The 25,612-nt window shown below is 39.4% G+C and overlaps 1 protein-coding gene across 3 annotated transcripts in view; it reads left to right on the top strand.

Annotated features, from left to right (window-relative positions):
* Window positions 1-7,785: 7,785 nt before the first annotated feature.
* RASGRF2 (Ras protein specific guanine nucleotide releasing factor 2) overlaps window positions 7,786-25,612 on the top strand; it is a 161,107-nt gene continuing 143,280 nt past the window's right edge. For all 3 annotated transcript variants that reach the window (XM_061621701.1, XM_061621714.1, XM_061621709.1), the window contains exon 1: window positions 7,786-8,658. In XM_061621701.1, the coding sequence (XP_061477685.1) occupies window positions 8,374-8,658 (285 nt within the window). In that variant the 5' untranslated portion in view covers window positions 7,786-8,373. The remainder of the gene's footprint in view (window positions 8,659-25,612) is intronic.

Genomic DNA, 25,612 nt, shown 5'->3' on the forward strand with positions numbered 1-25,612 from the left:
TTGCCACCACTCACCATGTGCTCAGAGGCACGTTACCAAATTCTTCCAAGCTACACAGGAAGTGGATTGGACTGTGAAAGACCAACACAAATGGTGTTTGCATTTTGACAACTTTGTAGGGCAGTCCAATATCTCAGAGAGGAGGTCAGGCCTCCTGCTCCCTTCATGCATTCACTACAACTGCCCAATCTCCCTGCTTTTTAAAGTTTAATAGAAATATCTGTTGGCTATAGGTACATTCTTAAACCACAAGGTTTTTTGCCTATTAGTGAATACATTAAATAGAGCACAAAATGATTAATATACTGATCAGAAAAAGTATCAAACTCTACAAAGCTGCACAATTATACAATAGAAATATAAAGCCTGTAGATACATAATATAAGTGTATAATTCATACATAAGATCAATACAATAAATGGCATAAAACTATAAAATATTCATCTCTTTATGACAGTAGAATAGATGTGTTGTAATGTCTGCAATGTGTGTGTGCATGTGTGTGTAGTCTGTAGTATACATTACAAAATCTATTCTACTGGTTTTTCAGATTTTAAAATGTAACATTTTAAAATTCAAGCAAAGTGATAATGACACTGAATAGGACTTCAAATACAATAAAATAGTAAATAGAAAATATATTGAATTAATTGTACAGTCCCCATCTTCTTATGTACAGCAAAGCCTTCTAGAGAGCAGTACAATCAATTGCTGTTCAATAATTATTTGACTATCTCTCATTGGAGTCACATTTAAGACTACAATAGGGTTAGTTTGAAGTAGATTATACTCAAAGAATATATATAAACTTCCACAGTACACATAAGCCTATGGAAAATAGTTTCCTACTATATTTTGGAGAAGTTCTCAACTGCATAACAGATTATATGTTTCTCTTGTAGGGAATGATAGCACAGCTGGTTTATGAACCCTGTTCCTATTGAAATTATTTTCAAATTCCTGCAGCAGCTTTCTGCAGGCTTTCTAATTGAATTTGCCTGTATTTAGCTCCTGGGGTGTTGTGTATCAGCAATGCATCCATAACACTTTCCTTCTGTTTCTGTGTAATGATGATTGTATCAACACTAGCCTGTGGGCTCTTGTTATGAAAAAAATGTCTGAAATGTGCCTTCAGTATATTGTGCTAAAGAGAGTTTTTCTACAATTTTGAACACTATTTCTTAGTGGCGCAGTTGCTATGAATGTCTGCTCTTGAGCAAAATGCAAGCTGATTATAAACTATTAGTAGTGAAATTTCACCCTAATATAACATGCTGCTTTAGTGCTAATTTTGTTGCCATAGTTACCAAGTTCCTTTTGATACATTTAGCAATACTAAACATTTTGCTTGTTGAGTTCTGCTGTCAGACCATCTCTGTCCAATATTTCACATTGGAGAATTATTTGGGTGTTTAAGAATGATGCAATCTACATCATGATGTACAAATAAATCTTCCATCATAGACAGTAAATTTGAACTTTCTTCCCAAATGTTCTCTGGGACCCAAATAAACTTTGATGTGTCTATTGATGAAGATGGGAACATAGCAAGCTATGCAGGAGTTGGGTAAGTTAAGATATTATAGCCATCTCCAAATATCTAAAGGGCTATCGCATAGATGATGGAGCTGTTGGTCCAGGGTAGGACTCAACCCAATGGGTTAAAATTAGATTAGAAGAAAGGATGTTTTGCCTAAACATTGGGAAGGCGGTATGAGCTGTTCAGCAATGGAACAGACTTCATTTTAAGATGTTAGTGTAACCTTTGTTAGAGGTTTTTAAGTAGAGACTAGGTGGCCACCTTTTCAGGGATGCTTTCATAGTGGATTTCTTGTATCGGCAGGGGTTTGGCGGCCTAGATGACCTTTATGGTGACTTTCAGTTCTATGATTTTATGAAAAAAGCAGAAGACAGGCTCAAATACACTTTTCAGAGACATGTAAGAGTCAATATACCACAGTACACTTGAAAAATAGGAATAGGATTCACCTCTCCCATTAGGCTACTGACTTGTAGGTAATGGCTCTACAAGCACCACTTAATGGTAACAAATGAACAAATAATAAATACCATATGTAGCCTCCAAGTGCATTTTCACAGCAAAACAAAATTAAGGTGGTAAGAGTAAGTGACTGTAGCTACCCCAACCAAGCAAGTTGTAATTGTGGCTCCTGATTCAGTGATAGGATCATACCCAGAGCTCTGGAAGCTGAAACTCTGCAGTGTGGAAATTTGTATACAGCATCTATATGTACATGCAGTTGTCAATCCAAAGAGGACCATGGAAGCTCTATGTGCATCATTCTAGCTGGATGAGGACACTCAAATTGGAGAACATTAACCATTCATTTATTGCAGTTTCAAAGTACAGTAAATCTTAGATCCCAAATGTTGATTAATTCTTATCTATTTTGTTTACTGTAAAAATTACCCTGCATTTATATTTAAGATAAAATTGTTTTTTTTAAAAAAAATCTGAACAATGTTTTTTAAAAATGTATACAATTAGAAAATGTACCACTTAAAAATAATTTTAAAAAACCCAATTGGAAAACATTAATAAAACAAGATTTTAAGTATTTGGACATCAGTCACAACCCAGGATAAGCCAACTTTACAGAGTGACTATTTCCACTCCTCCACATTGACTAAACTATCCTGAGAAATCTGAGAGTTTTGTGATATGTTCAGTTGTGAAAGAAGATTCACAAATGTGTTTCCCAAAACTTTATTTCAGAATTATATCATTGTACAGAAAAACAATTAAATTAACCAGTAACTTTAGTTGGGCATATGTGTCAGTCTGTAAATGGTATATCCTGTTTACTTTTAAAATGCAGCTATGGTTTTATTGTAGCTGGCAATCCATTGTGGTGATAAGTGAAGAGGGATGTAAATGCTACAGAGATTGAAATTGCAAATAGCTGGAACAGCTGGTCAATTTGGATTCTGCCAGTTTGTTTGATCTTCTGGCAGATATCTTTTAAGTTTGACTGACCTTGCAGCTGAGCTGATACTGCAGCAAGAATATGTCAGTTCTACTTTTGCCGAGTTTGATTTTTAGCTCAAGTATGTGCTCAAAGCAAGTTAACAATTGCAGTAACCTACTTTGGTACAAATATTGGAGGGTGTTATTTTTTTAAACTCTCACCAGGATCAAAAATTCGTGTCATGAACCAGCCTTCATATGAAAACTAGAAACCATTCTAACGTAGTTTTGGGAGAACAAGTAGAATGCCAACATCATTGCAGAATGGTTTTCCTGTTCTTTTAAAATGTTCTTAATACACTAAAAATAAAGGAAGCATGTTCTCCCTAACAGTGTTGAGCTTTATGCATATACACAGCTAATTGATGAATTAATCAATAAAGTGATTAACAGTGCAATTCTGTGCATGTCTATCCAGAAGTAAATTCCGTGAGCTCATTGGGACATATCTGTAAGCAAGTGCCCCATAGGATTTCAGCCTTAAACTCATGGGTCAGTTGACTAAGTTTTCTTTAATTGAGCAGCCCATATCACAAAGTACAGGCATCTATGCAATTTTAGGGGGAGGGGGAGGGGGAGAGTTCCAAGGCATTGTGATTAGGTGCAAAATTAACCAATATAGAAATTCTGAAAGGGAAAAAATATTTGGTGCAGGGAAAACAATAACAAATACATTACTTACTGTAATGTTTAGTTTCCCTTTCTGTCTACTATCAGAGGCAGGGAAAGGGACCACATGGAGGGAATAGGGTCAAGAGGTTCATGCATACCTTCAAGTCTCCCTTTGTGTACCGAAATACTTTCTGTCTGTGTGTGGGCAACAGTAAGGCTGCCCCCTTTTTGAAGGACTCTAATGTTTTCACCAACTGCATTTCCAAGCTAGGAAACAGCTTCATTAGTTGAATTTGTGCCTGCCCTATATTTATTTTCAAAACTTATATCCTGCCCTTTATCAAAAGACATCAGGGTGAGTTACAACAATAAATACTTAAAACAAACATAAAACAGTAAAATATCAGCAACCTGGCAATTTAAAAAGCTTGAAGTAAAATACAGGTGTTCAGCTGGCACGTAAAGCTAAATAATATTGATGTTAGCTGAACCTCCAAAGGGAGTGTGTTCCACAACCAGGATGCTATTGCTCAGAAGGCCCTCACCAATCCTCAGACTTTGCTCAACACAAGAAATACTGTGAACAAATGTAACTGGTGACCTCCTGAGCAGCTCTCAAGTCACGGGCAGAACAAAATGGGGAGAGGCGTTCCCTTAGGTAACCAGGATCCAACACATTTAGGGCTTTATATGCCAAGATCAAACCTTGAATATGCAGCCAGTGCAGATCCTTGAGGATCAATATTATAAGGTCTCTAGGCATCAGAGAGCCAGTGTGGTGTAGTGGTTATTAAGGTGTTGGACTATGACCTGGGAGATCAGGGTTCAAATCCCCACACAGCCATGAAGCTCACTGGGTGACCTTGGGCCAGTCACTGCCTCTTAGCCTCAGAGGAAGGCAATGGTAAACCACCTCTGAATACCACTTACCATGAAAATCCTATTCACAGTGTCGCCATAAGTCGGAATCGACTTGAAGGCAGTCCATTTCCATTTCAGTCATCAGAATCAACAAGAAACTGTTGGCTGCATTTTGCACTAGCTTCTGCCTCCAAACTATCTTCAAGAATAGCCCCCTGCATTGCAATAGTTTATAGTCTAAACAGCAGGATAGTAGAGCATGGATCATCATAGCCAGTGAGTCTGGTGCTATTTGCAGCCCCGTTTAATTGTCATGGATCACATGACGTTTTAGGCAATACGAATGCATTCAGCTGCTTTTACCTTCAAATCCGGATTAAATCTATCTGATAATAACAGGAAAAGTGATTGAAAATCCATCTCTGCTATGGTGCCCTTCTGCCATGTAGTCGCTTTTCTCAGCTGTTTGTTGCTGTGTGGGTGGTTTGCCACTTTCAGATCCTCCCCTTTCTCTGCCACTCCCACAGGCAACTGATGCTGTTGCTGTCTAACAACAACTAGCATCTCCCCAGTTCGAGGAAAACTGACTGCTCCCCCCTCTGCCTCCCTCTCTCATACACAAACATACCTCCCTGTCTCACACATACACAGACCAGATATCTTCCTACCTCTCCCCACCCTTCCATGTCTATTCTTTCTCTCTCACACACACACCTCACCTCTCTCTCTCTCACGCACAGATAACACATACCGACCTCCCTCTTTATCGCACACATGCAGGCACACACATACAGCCAAGGCACCCGTCTTTCCATCTGTCTCTGACCAAGTGAGTGCACTGCACGCACACTGACAACATACTTTGTGGCACCCTCGAACCCCACCCTGACCATGAGGGAAGTCCCTTCAAGGGCTGAAGCCAGTGCGGGCAAAAAACAGCCAGGTGAATGGGGAGAACTGTGTGCATGTTCAGGCCAACCGCTGGCGCCTGCTAGGTGGAGGCTATTCTGGTTGCAGTTGGTGCATCTTTAACAACAATAATTCTGCATGACTTAGGGCTTGTTCACATGGCAGTTTAGTGTGAGATCGAGCCTCCCTGCATCCCTGTTTAACTTGCAGTGATCACATGATGTACCAGGCAAGGCAAAGGCAAGCTGCTGCTTTTACCTTTTAATCTGCAGCAAATCAATCCAATTTTAATCTGAAAAGGGAAGGAAACACCATCTGTACTTCGCATCTCTAGGGGCTTGCAGACACTTAGGTCTGATGCTTTTGTGAGTCCCCGCCCACTCCCTCCTCTTCCCTTTGTTCATGCCATTTCCTGCTGGCTCCCATTCTGCAAGCCTGCTGCAAACGGTGCTTTTTTCCCCTCCCCCTCTAATTTGTGTAAAAAAGCATAACACTTTTCAAACAAATATTTATATTTCTGCTGGAATCTGAAAATACAAATAATCAAACTTGAGGATTTTTACTTTTTTAAATGAAACTTACTCTGGAGCAAACTGAGCATGCTCAGTTGCCAAGGTAACCAGAGCAAGTGATAGTTTGACCTTAAGAGGGCGTGGTCATTAGGAAGCTGCGTATCAGACCCTTTCCCTTCAGTGTATATGGAAAACAGCGGACTGAGGACTCATATAAGGTAAGAAGTGCGAACCCTTAAACTCTATCGCAATGAGAAAAGCTTCATCTTTAAAACGGAGTTGAGCTCCCATGTGAATGAGCCCTTACTAGGTTTTCCAGAAAAGAAGAAAAGCAAAGAAAAGTTCGATTCTTCTACCTACTTGAACTTTGCATAGGTTTTACACACACGCACACGCACGCACACACGTGCGCACACAGGCCACTATAACAATTGCATTTCATTCCTTCCTAATCAAAAAGGGGGGTTACTCTAAATATGTGTGGAGGAAATGAAACTGTCAGAAAAAAGTTTTTTCCTGTCAATTGCACCCCCCCACACTGTCTCCCCACTTAGGGTGAAATTGAACAAAAAACCCTCCCCTTCTCCATTAGTGATATTGCGGAGGGAGTTACATGTAAATTTGGGGACGGGACCACAAGGAAACAGCAATACCAGATGAAAGTGACTGTGTGTGAATGCAAAACAGCGAATTGGAGGTAAGGAGAATGGACGTGTGTGAACTGTGGAAGTCCATCACTATGGAAAAACCTGCATCTTTAATCCGGATTTTATGTCCCATGTGAACCAGCCCAGAGCTAGAAATAAGCACTTGCCACCGTGGAAGCAAAGTTGGTTTCCAGCTGGTCTCTAGTCTCTGGGAGTACCCAAAGCCTATAAACAGGCCACCTACCTAATTCCCAGACTTGGGAACTACCACTTCACACCACCTCTGCTTTGTCAGGATTCAGTTTCAGATTGTTTTGTCCTCATCTAGCTCCTTACTGCCTCCAGCCTCTTGAAGGGCTATTGCTCTGTGGCAGACCACATGTTTTGCATGCAAAAGGTCTCAGGTTCAATTCCTGGTGTCCCTAGGCCAGCTGGGAAAGACTCTTGCCTGAATCCCTGGAGAGCTGCTGCCAATCAGTGTAGACAATACTAAACTAGATAGATCAGTGATCAGCCTCCCTACAGAGCAGCTTCCTATGTTCCAAGACCACTGTGCTCCTTCAACTTATTCACATGACAAGGAGCACCAGAACCAAGGAGAACCAGTATACTGGTGACACATTGTCCAAAATCCCCTGATGACAGCTTCCACTGGCTACCCATTTATTTATTTATTTAAAATATTTCTATTCCGCCCTCCAACACACTTTTATTTTTAAAAAATACATAAAATACAGATGTAATTTCTAAGGCAAAGGAATCCTGTTAGAAAAAAAAGTGAGGACGTTTTGTGATGAGTGTGGGAAATAATTTCGCCATTATTATTTGCATGCTCCACTCCAGGACTGAACCTTGCCCTTAGAAAGAAGTTCTGCAGCTGAACGTTTGACAAGCCCTGCGATGTGTCCTGGGAGCATCTAAAGGCGTTTTATGATCGCTCAGCGCTCATCTTGCCTTCGAGAAAGCCAAGAGCGCACTGGGCTAGCTTCCCACTTAACTTCGCCGAGCATTACATGTGTTGTGTATGTGTCCTTACACAGTCGTGGCCGTTGCAGTCCACTTCTTTTTTGCAGCCGAGGCCGTGGAACTTTGTGCTTGTCTTTCTCTTCTCGGCTTCGTTTTCACGCTCCCTTGGGCGAGCAAGACTGCCTGGAGATAAACTCCCTAGACTAGAGGCAGCACAGGAAACAGGGGAGGGGAGGGGAGGGGAGGGGAGGGGAGGGGGCGCGCGCGCAGTCTGAGGGAAGGTTAGCGCGCTGACGACGGCGGCGGCGCAGCGGCGGCTTTGCTCTTTAAATTGATCGCAAAGCCGATTACAGCTGATCTCTCACGTGATATTTCTCCTTCTGGATCCTGGGCTGGGGTGGGGGCGCAGAAAGAAGGAACTGAGAACCTGGCGAGCTTTTACTGGGAAGAGCCAGCGAAAAAGCGCGCCTCGCAGAACTTTTCTGGCTGAAGGGTATGTGAGGGAGAGAGTCCGTAACGAGCAGCGAGAGATGCGCCAGGCGCCCAATGTTAGACCGAGGAGCCTGGAGCTGCTCAGGATCGAAAGGTAGAAGCCCAGCTCTGGGAAGCAATAGCGCCCAAGTAAGAGGGCATCGGCAGGCAGCACCACCACCACGCAGAACTGAAGGCAGCGCTGGCGCGGGGGTCCTCCTCAACGGCGCGCCACAGCGGAGGGCGGTTGGCTAGGATTGTAGCCCTCCCCCCGCCTTCGCCGTCAAGAGAAGCCGCGCTCATGCGGCGCTTTGGCTGCCGCTCTGCGACGGGCTCCCGCTGAAGGGAAGGTGACAACAAGGCGCCCCTGGCCCGTGTGGACGACGCCACCAGCGCTGGAGGCAACATGCAGAAGAGTGTGCGCTACAACGAGGGGCACGCCCTATACCTGGCCGTGCTGGCTCGTAAGGAGGGCACCAAGCGCGGTTACCTGAGCAAAAAGACGGCGGAGACGAGCCGCTGGCATGACAAGTGGTTCGCGCTCTACCAGAACATGCTCTTCTACTTCGAGAGCGAGCAGAGCTCCCGGCCCGCGGGCATGTACATGCTGGAAGGCTGCAGCTGCGAGAGGGCGCCGGCCCCCAAGGGCGCCTCTGCCGTCTGCGCCAAGGACGCTACCCTGGACAAGCAGGTGAGCTGCCCCTCGCCCTGGCCCCACCAGCCCGGGCCGACGGGGTTTCCCCGGCTCCCTCGCGCGGACCTCCAACTTCCCTCGCGCGCTTCTCCCTCCAGCTTAGCCTGACAGATCGTTGGCAAGGAAAGGGGCCCCGGGCAGGGGGTGGCCTGCACAGAGTGAGAACTGGGGGAAGAACAGAGCATCCTTGGGTTAAATCGGCTATGGACGGCACGCGATAGTTTTGAACTGGCGGGTGGCCACCGATAAAGCGCGGGGAGTTGAGGCGGGAGGAGGAGGAGGACGAGGGGGGACAGCGGCTTCCAAAGCTTGCAAGTCTGAACGTCCCTAGAACGGGGCTAGTATACGTCACCATCTTTGCCTCTTTTGTGTTCCCCTGGGGATACAGGTGGTGATGCCTTCCTACGCTGCTACCCTGGTGCGAAATAAGGGATGGGAAGGTCTTCTGTGAAGATAAAGGGGGAGGTTTGCCTGTGCTGTCAGCCATCCCTCCCTCACCAATGTGGTAGAGTGTTGCCATTTTTGAGCAGTGGTCAATTTCGACAAGATATTGAGCTTCAAACTATTTGGTGATCACACCTGGGAGCCCTTTCCCAGGGTTTTTTTTTAATGTTGTCATGGAGAAAGTTCAGCTCTGCATATACTAGGAATGTATCCCCAAACCATCTGCAACAGCGCACAGGATCCTGGGTATTGTCGGCTTGATTTTCAATAAATGTTGCACACTTGGTATAATAATAAGAGGGAGCTGGTGTGGTGGATAGTATATTGGCCCACTTAGCTGATTAGTGTACCAGTATGGTTGATTTGATCCAGCCCTGCTGTTCTCTCATCCTAGGTGTCTTTGAGCAATTTGCCATTCAATATGCTCCAAGCCTCTTTAGTCCAGTTTGTTCTTTATTATATTTTGGTATTAATCAGTGGAGGCTGGTGGCTCCAATGTCAGTGAGGCAGTGAATCCACTTGGACAGTTCCTTGAAAGTTCAGACTAAAACCCCAGAGCAGATTCATTGCCCCACTGACACTGGAGCCACCAGCCTTCACTGCTATTGACACCTTTATAGAGCAGAGTCATGACGGAACAGACCCAAGGCTGTTCAGATAGAGTTCCTAAACTTAAGATGTCTCCTTGGCTGATTCTGAGAATATATAAGGAGCCTCAGCAGCACTGTATGATATGATGGCTTGCATCCCTCACAAAACTTTCTAATAATGGATGGAATGTATTCTTTCTCTATGAGAGAGCAAAAATTCAACACTGCAGGATAGGGTGAAGTGGTGATGGGAAATTCAGCAAGTGTACTTCCATATTTATTAATAGGATTAAAAAAACCAATCCTGTTTCCATCTTACAGTTTAAACAAAGGATTGTGTCATATATATTTTGCTATGATTTTTTTTTGCTTGTCAAATACACCCTAGGGTATCCACTTCTGTTGAAAAATATAGAATGCAGCCTAAACAAGCAGAATGTTTTGGAGTACTAAGAGTGAGAGTTTATGAAATAGTTGGAATGTGTAAGCCTTCAAATATTCGGTTTAAGTCTTTGGCCACAGCTAGACCACAGCTAGACTTCTGCACTTCAATCCTGAGTAAACCGAAGGGCCCAATAAAACAAATGTTGTTCTTTGTACAACACCAGTTTATATGCTGACTTGTCATCTCTGCTTATAAACTAAACTAACTGGATTTTGATGGATACAAATCACAAGTAAAACTTGTTTTACTTTAGTTTTTTTAAACATAATTCTAATATAAATTGTATATAAATCTGTGTGTCCAAATTCTCCAACTGTTTATAGTCCTATTGTGGCAATACTTATAAGAACCAGTACAGCCCCCTTCAAGGATTGGAAGAGTCTCATCATTACAGTAGGAAAGGATCCACAGGATAGGCAGGACTTCTCATTGTTTTAGTTTCTAGACAGTTGGAGAGAATCAGAAGTCTTACAGTTTGGTAATAGATGTGCAAATGTATTTTTCATTTGGTATCTTGAAGTTGTGGCAGGGTCATTCTAGACTTACAGTTGGGTGGAGAAAGGTGTTTGGAAGAGCTGGCTACTGAATTAGGTTATAAAGAGCTTTGGCCTTCTTGATAAACTTACAAAATGAGAAAAATTATATTACCCAGATATGAGTGATATATGTTCAAAATAATACAATAAGGCAGTACTAATAATGGAACAGATATTTGATCCCAGCTTCTTAGTAAAATAATAACTAAAAAAAGTAGTTTCTTTTTATTATTTTTGCAGCAACAGACTAACATTGCTGTTCCTCTGAAATTTCATAGCTTTGTTGTCATTGCACTGTTAGAGTCAGGAGTAAGATTTGTATCTGATAGGTATTGACTCATCTCTAGTTGACTTCTGGATCAACAGGTGTCAGTTGCTTTGGAAGTGCTGGATTTTTTTGCCCTCAAAAGAAAGATGCTTCTTAACTGTAGGTTCGGCTATGGGGCGGTATACAAGTTTAATAAATAAAATAAATAAATAAACAAACTGTAAACTTTTGACTTTTATTTTTTAACAAGATAAGAATAAAATCTTGCACAATTGCAAAATTCTTCCCATCATCTTAACCTGTCATGAAAACAAATCATGCTGGGAGAGCTGCATTTGTAAAGCATCTTTTCCAGTGTGACATGTGATTAAGCAACAATCCTAAGTGCACTTATTAGAAGTTTCATTGAAATCAAGTGGACTTCCAAGTAAATGTACTTTGGATTGGGGTATTTGTTTTTCTATTTTTACAGCTGTATTAGACATAATGGTTTCAGATTCATCGAACAGAATCTAAGCATAAAAATACTTCAGTGGTGCATACTTCATTCTTTTAGTGAGCTGCCAATCTACACCCACAAGTAAAATTATATCTAATTTTATGCATTAATGCTTCCATATTGGGACAATTAATGCACAGAGGGAAATATATCCCTTTCTTTCTCAAAGGAACAAACCTTTCACTTGTTCTTGGTGTGTTCTGCTTTTGTTTAGGAAATATGGTTGTCCAAAATTTGTTTCACATCTTAATCCCAATCATAATTAATTAGAAAAAAGTCCCATGAATTTAAATTGAATGTATTTCTCCATAACTGGTTTAGGATCATAATCTTACAGTGCAATCTTTATGCATGTTTACTCAGAAATAAGTCCTGATTTCAGTGGCACTTACTTGCACTTAAGTGTACATAGGATTTCAGATTTTTAAAAACTAATTTTATTGAATTTTATTTTAAAAAACAGTGAAAACGAACACTACCCTCTGGAAATTGTAATCATAAATAGTTTCTATTCAATTTCTTTTTAAAAATCCACTTTAATTAGTAAACCTATTTCACAAATTAGTAAACTTCAATAAAGTGTAAGTTTGTGGTGTGAATATACATATTTATTTCTATATAGAACACTTACACTTTCAGATTACTCATATAACATATAAAAGTACCTCCCTTGTACCAGCCCAGTTTTAACATGTTTAATGTAGAGCTTTTTTAAAAAATGCTTCCATTACTGAAGGCTGCATGATGATAGATGCAAAATTGCATCGTGATGTATAAACATTTGTTTCCCTCAGGCACTTGTTGCTGTCCAGAAACTGAATATCAAAAAACATCATGAGATTTGTGTACCATCTACTAGTATCCCTAACAATTTACAGTAGCACTTCAGTGATGGTTTTTATCAAAAGTCCTAAACAGAGAAGAGGCCACAATTGTATCCTTATTTCTTCCTTTCTTAGATTTTGTTTCCCTCTGTAATTTTTTTTATGAGGTGCTTGAGATCTAAAATGTGTGGTAGCTGCAGCACACTGGAAAAGAAGAAAGGATTAGAAACTGTCATGATAAAGGTAGCAGACTGTCAAAATTAAAATAAATATAAAACTGGTGCTTATTAGAGATTAATCCTTGAAGAAAATGTCTTAAGTATTCCTGAATAATAGCTATTCCTCTAGCCTCAGCAAGGGTGTTTGAAGTACACATGGGTCTCAATTTAGCAGTGCAGCCTGAGTTGACTGACAGTACATGTATTATTTTGCCTATTATAGATAATCTGACAATATGCTATATAATAGGCTATGCTAATGTGCATGTGACAAATGTAAGTATTTGTATTCCCACATATCCTCCTTTGAACATTATACATGGAAAGACAGGATAAAAATTTAATAAAATAAAATAAATATTATGGAAGTTAGCATTACAGAAGTAAAAGAAAAACCTCACTTTTTATTTTTCCAAGATTTATTGCAGTAGACAATTCACTGGCAGAATTTTATTTATAATGTGCAAATCAGACTATTGAATATGATTGTTTATATATAATTGGAAATAATCAATGTTGCTATATAAAAGTCATCAAATGTATTTCTGTGCATTTGTGTAAACATATATACTCACCCATGTTGTGCAGATGAAGTTTAAACATTTTGTTTTTTAACCACTGAAAGTGCGGTTACAGATAATCCTACTCATGTCTGTTCAGAAGTAAGACCCATTGAGTTCAGGTAAGTGAGGCTTGCAGTCTTAGGCTACTCCACAAATCTGTCGGAGTGTTATTACACAGCCACATTAACTACTGTAAAATTTATTGAGTATACAAAAAGCCTTCAGCTTAAGGCTCTCTGTTTTATTACTTTGTGACCCAGAAATTTCTTGCATTTGGTTAGAACTAGCAGTAGGAGCAATTGGTATAAATTTCCATGTTGATTTTAAAACAAGCTACTTCAGAAATACTGTTTTTGGCTGCATGTGAACGTCTAACCTACCTCAAGAGATATATCTATCTATCTAGAGATGTAGATATAGATAGATAGTAAAGGAGTAAATGGGATGCATGCATGCAACCCTGTTTTTTTTCAGAGGAATGAGAAGATAGTGCAGATAGTGCTTGCATTATTGCATCATACTTTACTCCAGCATTATTATTATTAGTACTATCAGTATTTTAATCACCTTCCACTTATGTGTCTCAAGATGAAGTACAATAAAAACAGCTTTAAAAAGTTAAAAACAACATTAAAAGCAGCAGTTGTTTTTTTTAAACCATTGTGGTCTTACTCAGATATTGGTCACAGCAGTACGGTTTGCTTCCTTACCAATACTTTGCTTCCCTTTAAAAAAATTGCTATCAAACATTCTTGCATGACCTTATTAGTTACAACCAAGTGCAGCTTTAATAGTATATACTCATCACCCTGGAACCTTAGCAGGCAGTTGTGCTTCTGGATATTAGAGTCTGACAACTGCTTAATAGGACAGTATGTGCTCATGATAGAGAGATCATTCCCTCTACTACCGAAGCTGCAATTGACAACCCAGTTATCACCTAGATATATTCCCATAAGTACATATTGGGGATAGAAAGATCTGTTGATTTCACTTCTCTCGATTTCTCATTTTTCCAGTCTTAAATTCAGTTCTCCACATTCCTGCAGCTTTTTGCAAAATCCTCATGAAACTTCTCTAGCATTTTAGTGTGAACCTCTCCTAATGAACACATTTTTGCAGGCAGTTTTAATTAATGTACACATTTTTTCAAGCAATTTCTCATATAATGCACTTGTGCATGTTATCTTCACTCACATACTCATTTTTATGCACACTTTCCCCTAACACATGCATTTTTGTAGACATTGTTTGGTTAGCGAACTATTGCAAAATTCAAAAAAATGCAAATATGGAAGGATCATGCTTCAGTTCTCATGTTGTTTCAAAAAGTGCAAATTTGATAAATTTGGCTTGAAATGCAGACAAAATTGAAATTCCCACCCGTTCCTAGTACATACATCCAGTCCGGGCCTATACATGTTATCTTGGAAGTTAAGTCTAACTCATTCATTGGGAATTACTTGTATGTAAGTATGTAGAGGATTGCAACCTTACATCTGAATCATACATTTTCCTTTGGTTCTGAGGAGAGAAAAGACAATAAAGATATTGACAAAAAGAAAAGAAACGTCTGAGGAGATATCTTTGCATGCATGCAGACTACGAAAACAAGTGCTCTGTAAACAATCTAGATAGTTTGTCATATTAATCAAATTGTTTAAAGCACAGCACTGCATGTTGGTTCTGAAAGGTGTTGATACTGAGTTTCACATTAATCTGGTCTAAGTCTTGTTAAAATAAATTGTTCATGGTTCTTCACAGAGAATCTCCAAGTGGACTTCAAATATGTTACCTTGGGCTCCAGGCAGTACACATAAAAGTGTAACCTATGTGGTTCATTGATTGTACCAGCGAAAAATGAACACTTTATGTATTTTTCTAACAGAATATCTAGTTCTCTGAATAAAATTAAGTGTTTCTAAATGGTAAAAGACAGGGATGGGGAACCCATAGAACTCCGGATGTTGTTGAGCTCAGAGCTTGGAAGATTACTTTTAAAAAGTAATAAGTTACAGTTACATAGCCCAAAAAGTCGTAATTACCGTTACAATTACAATTGCTCTGAATGTAACTGATTACTTTACTTTTCCTTCAAAGTAATCACTACAATTACATTTCGATTACTTTAAAAAAAACACCTACAAGGTACTGGCCTTGGCTGCTGCACATCTAAGTAGCCTAAAACAACATTAAAAATAAACAAACACATACAGAAGCAGTAGAATAATTTTTTTATTCATAAGATAGCAATGGTGGTCTCTCCGCTGGTAAGGATGGTGGGGAGGGAGGCTGAAGCCACTACTCAGATCTTTGCATGTCAAACCAAGTGCAATACAGCCCCCCTCAGCCAGCCAGCTCTCTCACTTAACCACCTCCCAGACCCTGCCCTGCCACCAACTAAGGGACACTCACTCAAGCAAACATTTTCCCCTGAGATGCAAAACAGTTAAAATACTGCAAATGCAGCACAGTAGCCAGAAAGGGTGGTGAAGGCCACTTTGTGTGCCAAGTGCAAACACAGTATTCTCTCTCTCTCTCTCGCACGGACGCACGCACGCATGCACACACTGTCATCTTTCACTTCCACAGTTCTTTATCTCCATTCTGCTGCTGCCTCCTCCTCCTTTATCCACGTTCTTGACCTCCAGCTCCTTTCCCCCTCCACTCCATTCTTCACCACCACTATCTGTTTTTTTAAATAATTGTTTTCTCCACTTCACCCCATCTGACTCCACCTCCTCCCTCATTGCCTCCTGCCCATCCACAGAGCATGAAGAAAGAGCGACACTGCACAGAAGCCCAGTTTGAGGCACATGATTTTCATCCACAAATGAGAGGAGCAGAAGACTTCCCCTGCTTCCCCCCCCAAGTAATGCCCAGACGTAATGCTGGAAATGTTACAATTACTCCACAAAAGTAATAAATTACTTCCAGTACTATTACAATCAAAATGTAAAGGAATTACCCACTTGTTACTCAAAAAAGTAATGAATTACAAGTAATTCGTTACTTGTAACTAGTTACTTCCAAGCTCTGGTTGAGCTACAACTCCCATCATCCCTGGCTGTTGGCCATGTTGGCTGGGGCTGATGGGAGCTGGACTCTAACAGCATTTGAAGGGCCACAGATTCCCCATCCATAGACTATGATAAAATCAATTCACTAGTTTTGACTGAAACAGTGATGCTAATTTTTGTTTTAAAAAGCCAGTTTTCTATAGACCTTTTTGGTTTTTGCGCTTTTTGCTCTCGCTGGACTATATACATCAGGGGCTTAGAATAAGGAACTCTATCAGAGTAAAGGGCCTAAATAGATATGTTAGCAGAACTCCTTAATTTCTACATAGAGATTCACATTACATTCTAGAATCATAGAGTTAGAAGGGGTCTTGTAGGTTATCTAGTCCAACTCCCTGCTTTGTGCAGGAAATCAAGAGCTAGAGCTAAAGCTTGACAGATGACTGTTGAGCCTCTGATTTGAAGACTGTGGGTGACAGACAGCCCATGACCACCTTAGGTAATTAGTTCCATTGTCAAACTGTTCCTACTATTAAAACAGAATCAGGAAAGTTGGTACTGTAATTATTTTTTTAAAAATTGAAACTTTAAAGACACTGTATGATATCCTGTGTCATGAGTGTGGGCTACTACTTGCATGATGGGATTTCCCCTTCCTCTCCTCCCTTCCTGCAGTCTCCTGCACCTCAAATTGCTCCAAAAGTGTCCCCCAACCCTTCAAAGCAGTTGTGGGGAAGGAGGAATTCATTTCACAAATGGTGTCCATTTTGCTGGTGGATAGATACTGTTGGATATCACCAACAGGTGTGCTTTCATAGTATCTTGCCACTCACAATAATATTGCTGCATGCCACCCTTTTGAGAAAAAACGTGTTCATGTATTATTACATTAATCTCTCTTATGACTTTGAACATTTGGAAAAGCAGTATAGAAATGTTTTAAAAACAACATTGGAAGAATTTGCATGTGTGTACACTTACATGTCAGACACAGGTATGTCAGTTGTCTCCTAGATTCTCAGCATGTTGTGTCTGTCTCACAAGTAGAAGATACTGCCATATTATTTTAACCAAAAGGAGTGTCTTACAAACTTGTATCTAATGTTATGTATGTATACCTTTTCTAGTTAATGTTATATGCAAGTGTGCTACCATTAAAACAAATCCAAACCATGATTTAACATCACGTCTAAACCCAGTTATAGTCTGAGAAATGAGAGAAACAAAAAGGGATGAGGCAAAAAGTAACGCCAGACATAAATTTTCCCAGTTTGCAGTACAATCCTATACATGTCTGCTTAGAGGTAAGTCCCACTGTTTTCAGTGGAGCTCATCTGGTAACTGTATGTATACGTTTGCAGCCTAATTCTCAAATTATTATTTTTAAAGGGCCAGCACACATACGGCAAATAAGGAATAGAGATTTGGGCCATGAAATCGTTTTTTTCCCAGTAACAACAAATGGGAACAGAACCTAAAACACTCAGTGTGGTTAAAAAACATTAAAATTAAAATTGTTTTTTAAAAGTCAGAAAAATCTTCAAATTAAATGTATATGGCAAAGGGAAATACACAAGTGAACCTTATTTAAAAGTGATGAGCAGTTAAAAATTAAGCTAGAAGAGAGACGGAACCGTTTGTTCTTTATGCCTTTTTAGCTGTGGGAGCTAGTTCTCCATAGACCTAAAGGTTTGTGCTGCTGTAAACATTGCGAATGGATATTGGAAGACCTGGAGGAGGGGGGAGGCTTATCAGACTGGTGTCCAGTATTATGGCCTAATATGTGCAGTGAACTGAGAGTGCTTTTTGATACGCACTCTCAAAACTAATACCAGTGAAAATACAAAGGATGCACAACATTCAGTAATATGAAAGCATTTTACAGAAAAATGTTCTTTTCCTAATACTCTGTTCTCTACTTTGCGGCTTAGTGGTGGCAGCTTTGGTTATAGGCCAGAACAATTAATAACATAAGTGTGTTTTTATAATAATTTAAAGGAACAGTAGCTGAACTAGAATGCAAAGATAACAATAAAGTCCACACTTTGTTATCTTTGCATTTTAATTCAGCTACTGTTCCTTTAGTCTAATCATTTAAAACTATTAACTAGCCCTGGATTTTTATCATATTTAATTAAATGGGCAGATTGTGGTCAAAGTTTTTCTTTTGCGTAACAGTTTTAGCTTTTAACAAACACTAATAAGGTAATAGAAGAAACATTAAGCTGTAATCCATATAGTCATAGTCAATTTATTTATGTACCACATTTTCCACAAATATATTTGTACACAAAGCAGTTCACATTAAAAATATAAATGATTTCAAAACAAATAAATGAGCTTAAAGCTTTTTAATAGGTGAAATCACATCCAAACGTAGCCCCAAAGCTGATAACATTTGTACCTACCAACCTCCCTTTGTTATACCTAGACCCAGCAGCAGTGCATGGGGGGCTGAGCAACAGCACGCTCCTGGCAGCAGCTCTGTAATCACTGGTTTGGGGAGGGGCAAGATGACAGGTAGTGTTGGTGGTGCACCTGAACTTGCAAGATGCTGTCATCGCTGATCTGCAGGTGTGCTAGCCCTATCCTGGCAAACACAGCACTGCTGCCTAGACCCAAGAGACCATACAGCCCCTCAGAGTTCTTCTGGCAGTTACTCCTAGGGTTGTATGGCAGGTGAAAGTAGTCATCGTCTCATGGCAAACAGAGTCTCTTTCCCCTGTGCTACGAAGTGAGGCTATCCCTATATACACTTAACCAAGGAGTAAGCCAAGTTGAACTCATGTATAGGATTGCATTGTTTAGCATTATTAGAAACGAAGGAGAAACTGAGACCATTGGAGAGAGTTTTCTATATGTGTTCAATTAAATATCCTTATTTGGAAGACATGGGAATGATGTACACTGCTTTTTTGTCTCCCATTCTTACCTCCCTTTTATGTTACCTAATTTTTGTGCGGCTGATTGTTTATTTTGAACAGCAAGGGGTAATAACCTAAGTAATAAATACCAGAGTTTTTCAGAGGTTCCATCTAAACCAGTAGTTCTCAATTTTTTTTGGTTCACGGCGCACTGTAAAACATATAAAATTTTTCTGGCGCACTTCGTGTACAAAATTAAAAATATATTAATGTATTTTAAACTATGAATAAAAATAAACTATAGAAAACTATTACTTGCCCTATACAAATGGGTTTCTTCTCATTTTTAAAATATATTTTAATAATATTTGAGGCACACCTAGCCACCTCTCAGGGCTCACCAGTGTGCCTGGGCGCATCGTTTGAGAATCACTGATCTAAGCTAAGGCAAGCAGCAACCAAAGAAAGAGCACCTTCTTTTTTTTATATATATTTAATTTGTTAATATTTAAATATTAAATATTTAATTTGTTCTTAATGGCACCTTGCTTGTGGTAGTCCCTCCTCAGGGAGGCACACCTGGCAGTCATCAACGCTGTTATCCTTTCTTCATCAGGCAAATATATTTTTATTCTCTCAGCCTTGTGTGGTCCTATACATGTCTACTCAGAAGTAAGGTTCACTTAGTTCAGTGGGACTTACTCCCAGGTAAGTATGTACTGGATTGCAGCCATGTACTTTTTTTAACATGCTGCAATTTATATGTTGGATTTTTTACATTATCTTGTTTTTGTAACATTATCTTGTTACATTATCTGTTTTTTGCCCTGGAAGCTTTGCTGAAGCGCAGTATATAAACCCTAACCCTAACCCTTAAGTTAAGTTGTTAAATAAATAAATATTGGCTATTTCTTGACTTGGATATAAAGCAATTTAAATATGTAGGCATTGAGGAAATTATAACTTGATGTAAGGAAAAATATTCAAAAGCATGCACATCTGATCTGGAGCTATTGCTCTATAAACTTTACTTGCAATGCACCTGCTGTCTGCTTGGTGACAAATTGTAGTCTGGATTGCACAGATAGATCGTTGAGTTCCTTTCAGAGCAGGACAATACAGCCTTCAGGTTGGACAAAGTACCAGAGAGGGGTGGATGCATGGGTGGGGAAGAAGACATCCTTAACCATTTCTTTTCCAGATGTTTGTCTACTCAAAATTGGCCCTCTCCAAATGCTTTATCCATGAGGAATAAATATACAGATCCCCATAGTTTTTACCTTTTGGGAAGAAAAGCAGGTTAAGCGGGGGTAAGTTTTAGTAGTGAAACAGCTGAAAGAGAAAGGGTTAAAACAACACATTCATTCTCCCTTCCCCCACCTTTGCCTGATATAAGAAAGACTTATGAAAGAAAGGTGGGGCAAGGAGAAAGAAAAGAAACAAAACCTTAATGTGTAGCTTTGTCCCCTGCTCTATAATTCTGTGATTTCTTCTGTTTGTTTTGCTTTTTTATTTGAAAATACTTTAATTAAACCTTTCCTGATACAATCAGAAAACTGGACTTAGAACTATGTTTTATTTATCTTGGAAAATATGTATACTGCTCTATATACCTTGAGTGAAAAAGTAGAGTACAATAAACAGTAAAATCATGGCATCTAAGAAATAGATGGACAGACCGCATGTCATGAAAAAGTAGGGTTGCCAGGTCAGAAGCATCCCAAACCCTGAGATTTCAGGGGTGGGCCACTGTGATGTCATGGGGCACACCCCAGTGATGCCATTAAGCATCAACCCCAGTTACTTGGAGCATACTATTCAAACAAACAAACAAACAAAACTCAGCTAAAAGATGGTGTTCCCAGGTCCAGCTGAAATGATGGGATCATTCCTTCTCACCTGCTTAGGAAGCTTGTGTAGGGAGCATTTAATCTAGCCTACTTGCTTCTGGCAAGAAGGGTTTAAGTGCCCTCAAGCCAGGCCAGTCACCAAAAGGCCATTGTAGAAAAAAGGCAGCTTAGTACTGTGGAAATGTTAGATGGGAGCACTCAGGAGTAAAGGTGGAGGCCCCTGAAGGCTGCAGTTCTAAACACACTTACTAAGGGACTAAGCCCAATAGAACTCAACAGGACTTACTTCTGAGTAGATATAGTTAGGATTGTGCTGTTGGTAAGTCTTGACTAGAAATCCTCTGGAAAGATAGCTATATCAAAGCAGGGTTGGCAATGCCCTGCCTGCCTTTTAACATGGCTGCTCCAAATGTCTTTAGACTTGACCCTTCACTGCAGAGAGACATTTGAAAAATGTGTAAGAAAAGAAGATTGTCTAACCTTTTCTGCCCACTCTGTGGGCTGCTATAAACTTACTTTGACAGCCAACCCAACTCAAGTAAGTAATAATTGGCAGATAGAGAACATATGATTTGGTCTACTTTCACAGGCAGTAGCTTGTGAACAACAGCAATGGAAGCCTCACTTCTCAGTATGTGAATTTTCTTTTACCACTATTGGGCAAGAAACAAACCATCATGCAAACAACAAGGTGCATCATCAGTGGATTTAAGGGAGTTGAGCTGAGCACATGGAACCACTGTTGTTGCTTCTATGGGTGTAAGGGATTGAGGTTAAAGGTAAATGAAATGCAAATAGAAAAAGAAAAAGAAAAGACAGTGATGATTTCCTAAATGCAATACCATACCAAGCACAACATGATTCCTACAAGTAAGGCAGAAAACTCAGCATCCCACAACCAGTCAGGGTTCCTAACCAAAACTAAACAACTTGGCCAGTTAGCCAAGGTCACAGAAATCCCCATGCAGCACAACCTGACCTGGGGGCTACAGTTACTGCAGAATGCTGTGGCATGATTGTTGACATGAGTGAGACCCTATCAGCACATAATACCTCTGCTCTGAAATCTGTACGGGTTGCTGATTTGCTACCAGGCCAAGTTCAAGGTGTGCTTTCCATGTTATGGGTACCACATAATACTTGTTCTGCTGTTGTAAGAAATCGATCCTTTAGTGTGGCAAGACCTATGCTTTGGAACTCCCTGCTTATTGACATTAGTCAGGTGCCTTCATTGTACTCTTTTTGGCACCTGCTAAAAACCTTTTTGTTTAGGCAAGCCTACCCAGGCATGTAGAAGCTACTATGTTTTTTTATCTGTTTTTAACTCGTTGTTGATTTTATTATTTTGAACATTTTTAAATACAAGTCTAACAGTTTTGCCAATAATTTTATTGCTTTAATTCCTTCTGTAAACCACTTTGAGGGTTTTTTTTACAGTAAAGCGGTATATAAATGTTGTAAATAAAATACATAAATAAATTTTAGAGTCACTGTAGCCCTTGGATCTCTTTCCTCTTTGAACAAAGGAATCTGCTGTATACAGACACAAGCTATTTGGTACCATCTAGCTCAGTACTGATGACATGGACTAGCATTGGCTCTCTAGGATTCCAGGCGATAGTCTTTTCCAGAGATTGGATTTTGAACTTTTGCATTCAAAGCATGTGCCCTTCCACTGAGTTACAGCCCTTCCGTGTTTGAAAAATAATATTTTAAAATTGTTTTTTTTCAATTCACTAATGAATGCACAGCATCCCTAGGACAAATCCACACCATTTATTTAAAGTACATTCAACATACATTTGAAGCACATGAATCCCACCACAGAATCATGGGAACTGTAGTTTGTTAATAGTGGTGGGAACTATAACTGTGAAGGGGAAACTTTGAATGTGAGTTGGATGTGCTTTAAATGTATTATGTGGATCAGCATTACTTCATAACTTTGCCTGCATATAACTCATTTTAATTAATTTTTAAAATTTAAATCAGCTACAAAGTGTACTGGGTGACCATGGGCTACTCACCATCTCTCAGCCTAATCCGCCCCTCAGGGTGAAAACAACAAAGGGGGCCGATGACCACCCCAAGCAAGAAGGGCATACTTACTATGTAGAGGAAATAATAATGTATAACCATAGCATGAAATCAGATACTTACTTGGACATAGTATGAAGAAATATTTATATAAGCATGACTGGCAAAGATGTTTATTATTTACAAAACCTGTAAAGATATTTATAGTGTAATCCTATGCACGTTTACTGAGTAGCAAGTCCCAATGTATTCGATGGGACTTACTCAAACAGGGAAGCATGCACAGGACTGCAACCTCAAATGATAAGGAACTTCACTCATCCAGTCCAAAATTCAGAATCATGCCACTTTAAGCTGTTTTGCAACTGTTTTATATTTGTTTTATGGTTATTGGATTTTAAATGGATTTATTTCTTGCTGCGAGCTGCCTTGGTTTCGAACCCTACTTCACAGGGTTGTTGGAAAGATTCCATATACACACATTGGGGATGTAAAAATACATACACCCCATATAATAGTCTATTGTCAAAACCAGTTGATCATTGCAGAACATTTTTTTAAAATAAAATAAAATTGGTATTAGTTTCCTACAAAATAAAAGCAGTGACACCTAGGTAAGCCCTGCCTAATTGCTTTAAAAATAGGATAGGAGGGGGAGAGAAAGATTTACGACACAAACACAATCTTTTTCTATGTTCACTCAAAAGTCCCCTTGATTTACAGCACAATCCTAACCATGTCTGCTCAAAAGTACGTCCTATTGAATTCAATGGGGTTTACTCCTGGTATGTGGGATTAGCATTGCGGCTTTACTCCCAGAAAAGCGAGTATAGAATTATAGCTTCATATTGGGAAGGTTTTCAAAATAGGCTATGAATTAGACAAATAAATTGTTCTCTTCAACAGCACAGAAAAATTTAAACTTGTCACCTCATAAATATTGTAATCATAAGCTGTATGTACACTTCTTTTAAATTTCTGTTCAAAAATTATTTGAAAGATAAAATGTATAATATGCTATTTTTTCAAGTAATTTAAAAAATCCCGCATGTACACTTTTACTATAATCATAACAAATTGTTTACACTTAACAATTGCCTACCAAGATCCTGCTGTGATTTTTTGTTCAACATCTCCTGACCTGCACACTATTTATGAGATTTTCAGACAAGCAGGAAAAGACAATCATTTTCTGGCCTTGCAATGGCTTCTAACTATTGCCTAGAGGTCAACAAATCCCTTGTCAATCGCAACCCTGACTTCACTTATGGATTACAAACCTGAAAGGATGTGGTTAGAGCAGCCAGCTGCAAGCTCATTTGACAGAAGTTGTGGGGGCACTGATGACATTCTGGTGTATATCTCTTGAACCAGACCACTAGATACTTAATTTTTTTAATATGAAAGCTGAGGGTCCAGAGATTGGGGTGACTCCCCAAGAGACCCGGAGTGGACCCCAAAAATCCAGTCTCCAGGCAAAAACTGGACACGTGACAACCCTACGAGAAAGCCCAATTTCATTCATGATGTTAGATGTTGAGTTTATACTTCACTTTTCTAGGACTAGATTTTGCTACGCACCTGTCATTTGATTATCATATTGTCATGTATTTATTGATTGTACATGTTATTAAGTTTGCACTTGAATGTTTATTTGACCAATATGGTGATGAGTATATTAAGCATGATGTCATTAATCAAATGTGCATATTTTGCCTTTGAGATTTTAGCTTCCCAATTTAGCCTGTGTTTTGGTAAGGGTAATCTTCATTGTGGTTTTCTAAGCAGTGTTATGGGCAATTAGAGTAAATTGCTGAGCTGAGATTGCTAGACCACTTGGCAACGGACACAGCTCATTTGCAAGGTAATTCATACAACTATTACATTTGAGCTGTAAGACCTTAGTTTTGAGCTATCTAGTCACTCAAATGTTGCTCTCTCTTTCATAAGCAACTCCTATTTATTTATTTATTTATTGCAGAATGCTAAGTAGGAGATGCCTAGACCTAGAATTTACAGGGTAGAATGACGCCAATTTTTGTAGTAGCTGGCATGTTGGACTTGTGTCAGGAAGCGCTGCATTCACATCTCTGTGCAGCTATGAAGTGTCCTAGGGTGGCCTTGGGTAGTCACTCTTTTTTCTGCATTAGGTTACCAGAACAGCAATAGTCATTTGCCAAACAATTGTAGGTCATGTAGGGATGACACTTGCAGAAAATAATAATAATAATAATAATAATAATAATAATAATAATAATAATAATAATAAGATGATGATGATGATGATGATGATTTATATCCTGCCCTTCATCCCGGTAGGAGCCCAGGGTGGCAAACAAAAACACTAAAAACATCATAAAAACAGACAATAAAATATATTAAAACAAGACATCTTTAAAAACATATTAAAACAAAACATTCTTAAAAACATCTTTTTAAAAAAAGCTTTAAAAACATCTTTAAAAGCAATATATACTGGACATATGAGTAGACATGGTTAGGACTACACTGTAAATACTTTGTGGTGTTTTCATATTCTGGGAGGCACTGGAAAAAATATTTGCTTTTCTTTCAGTCCATGGACCTGAACTACAAATGTAGTCACCAAGGATTTTCATATACATGTACTGAAGTTTTATGTTAGTTTAAGGCTATTTTTAATTGATGCAGAACAGGAAGGATATGGATGGGGTGGAGTACTGTGAGAAATTTTGTCAGTAAATAGGAAAGTGATTTGAAAGATAGGTAAACAATTCTAACACAATTTCACTAAATGTAACATTTTTGGAAACT

Source organism: Rhineura floridana, chromosome 1 (genome assembly GCF_030035675.1).
Source record: "Rhineura floridana isolate rRhiFlo1 chromosome 1, rRhiFlo1.hap2, whole genome shotgun sequence".
Lineage (NCBI taxonomy): Eukaryota > Metazoa > Chordata > Lepidosauria > Squamata > Rhineuridae > Rhineura > Rhineura floridana.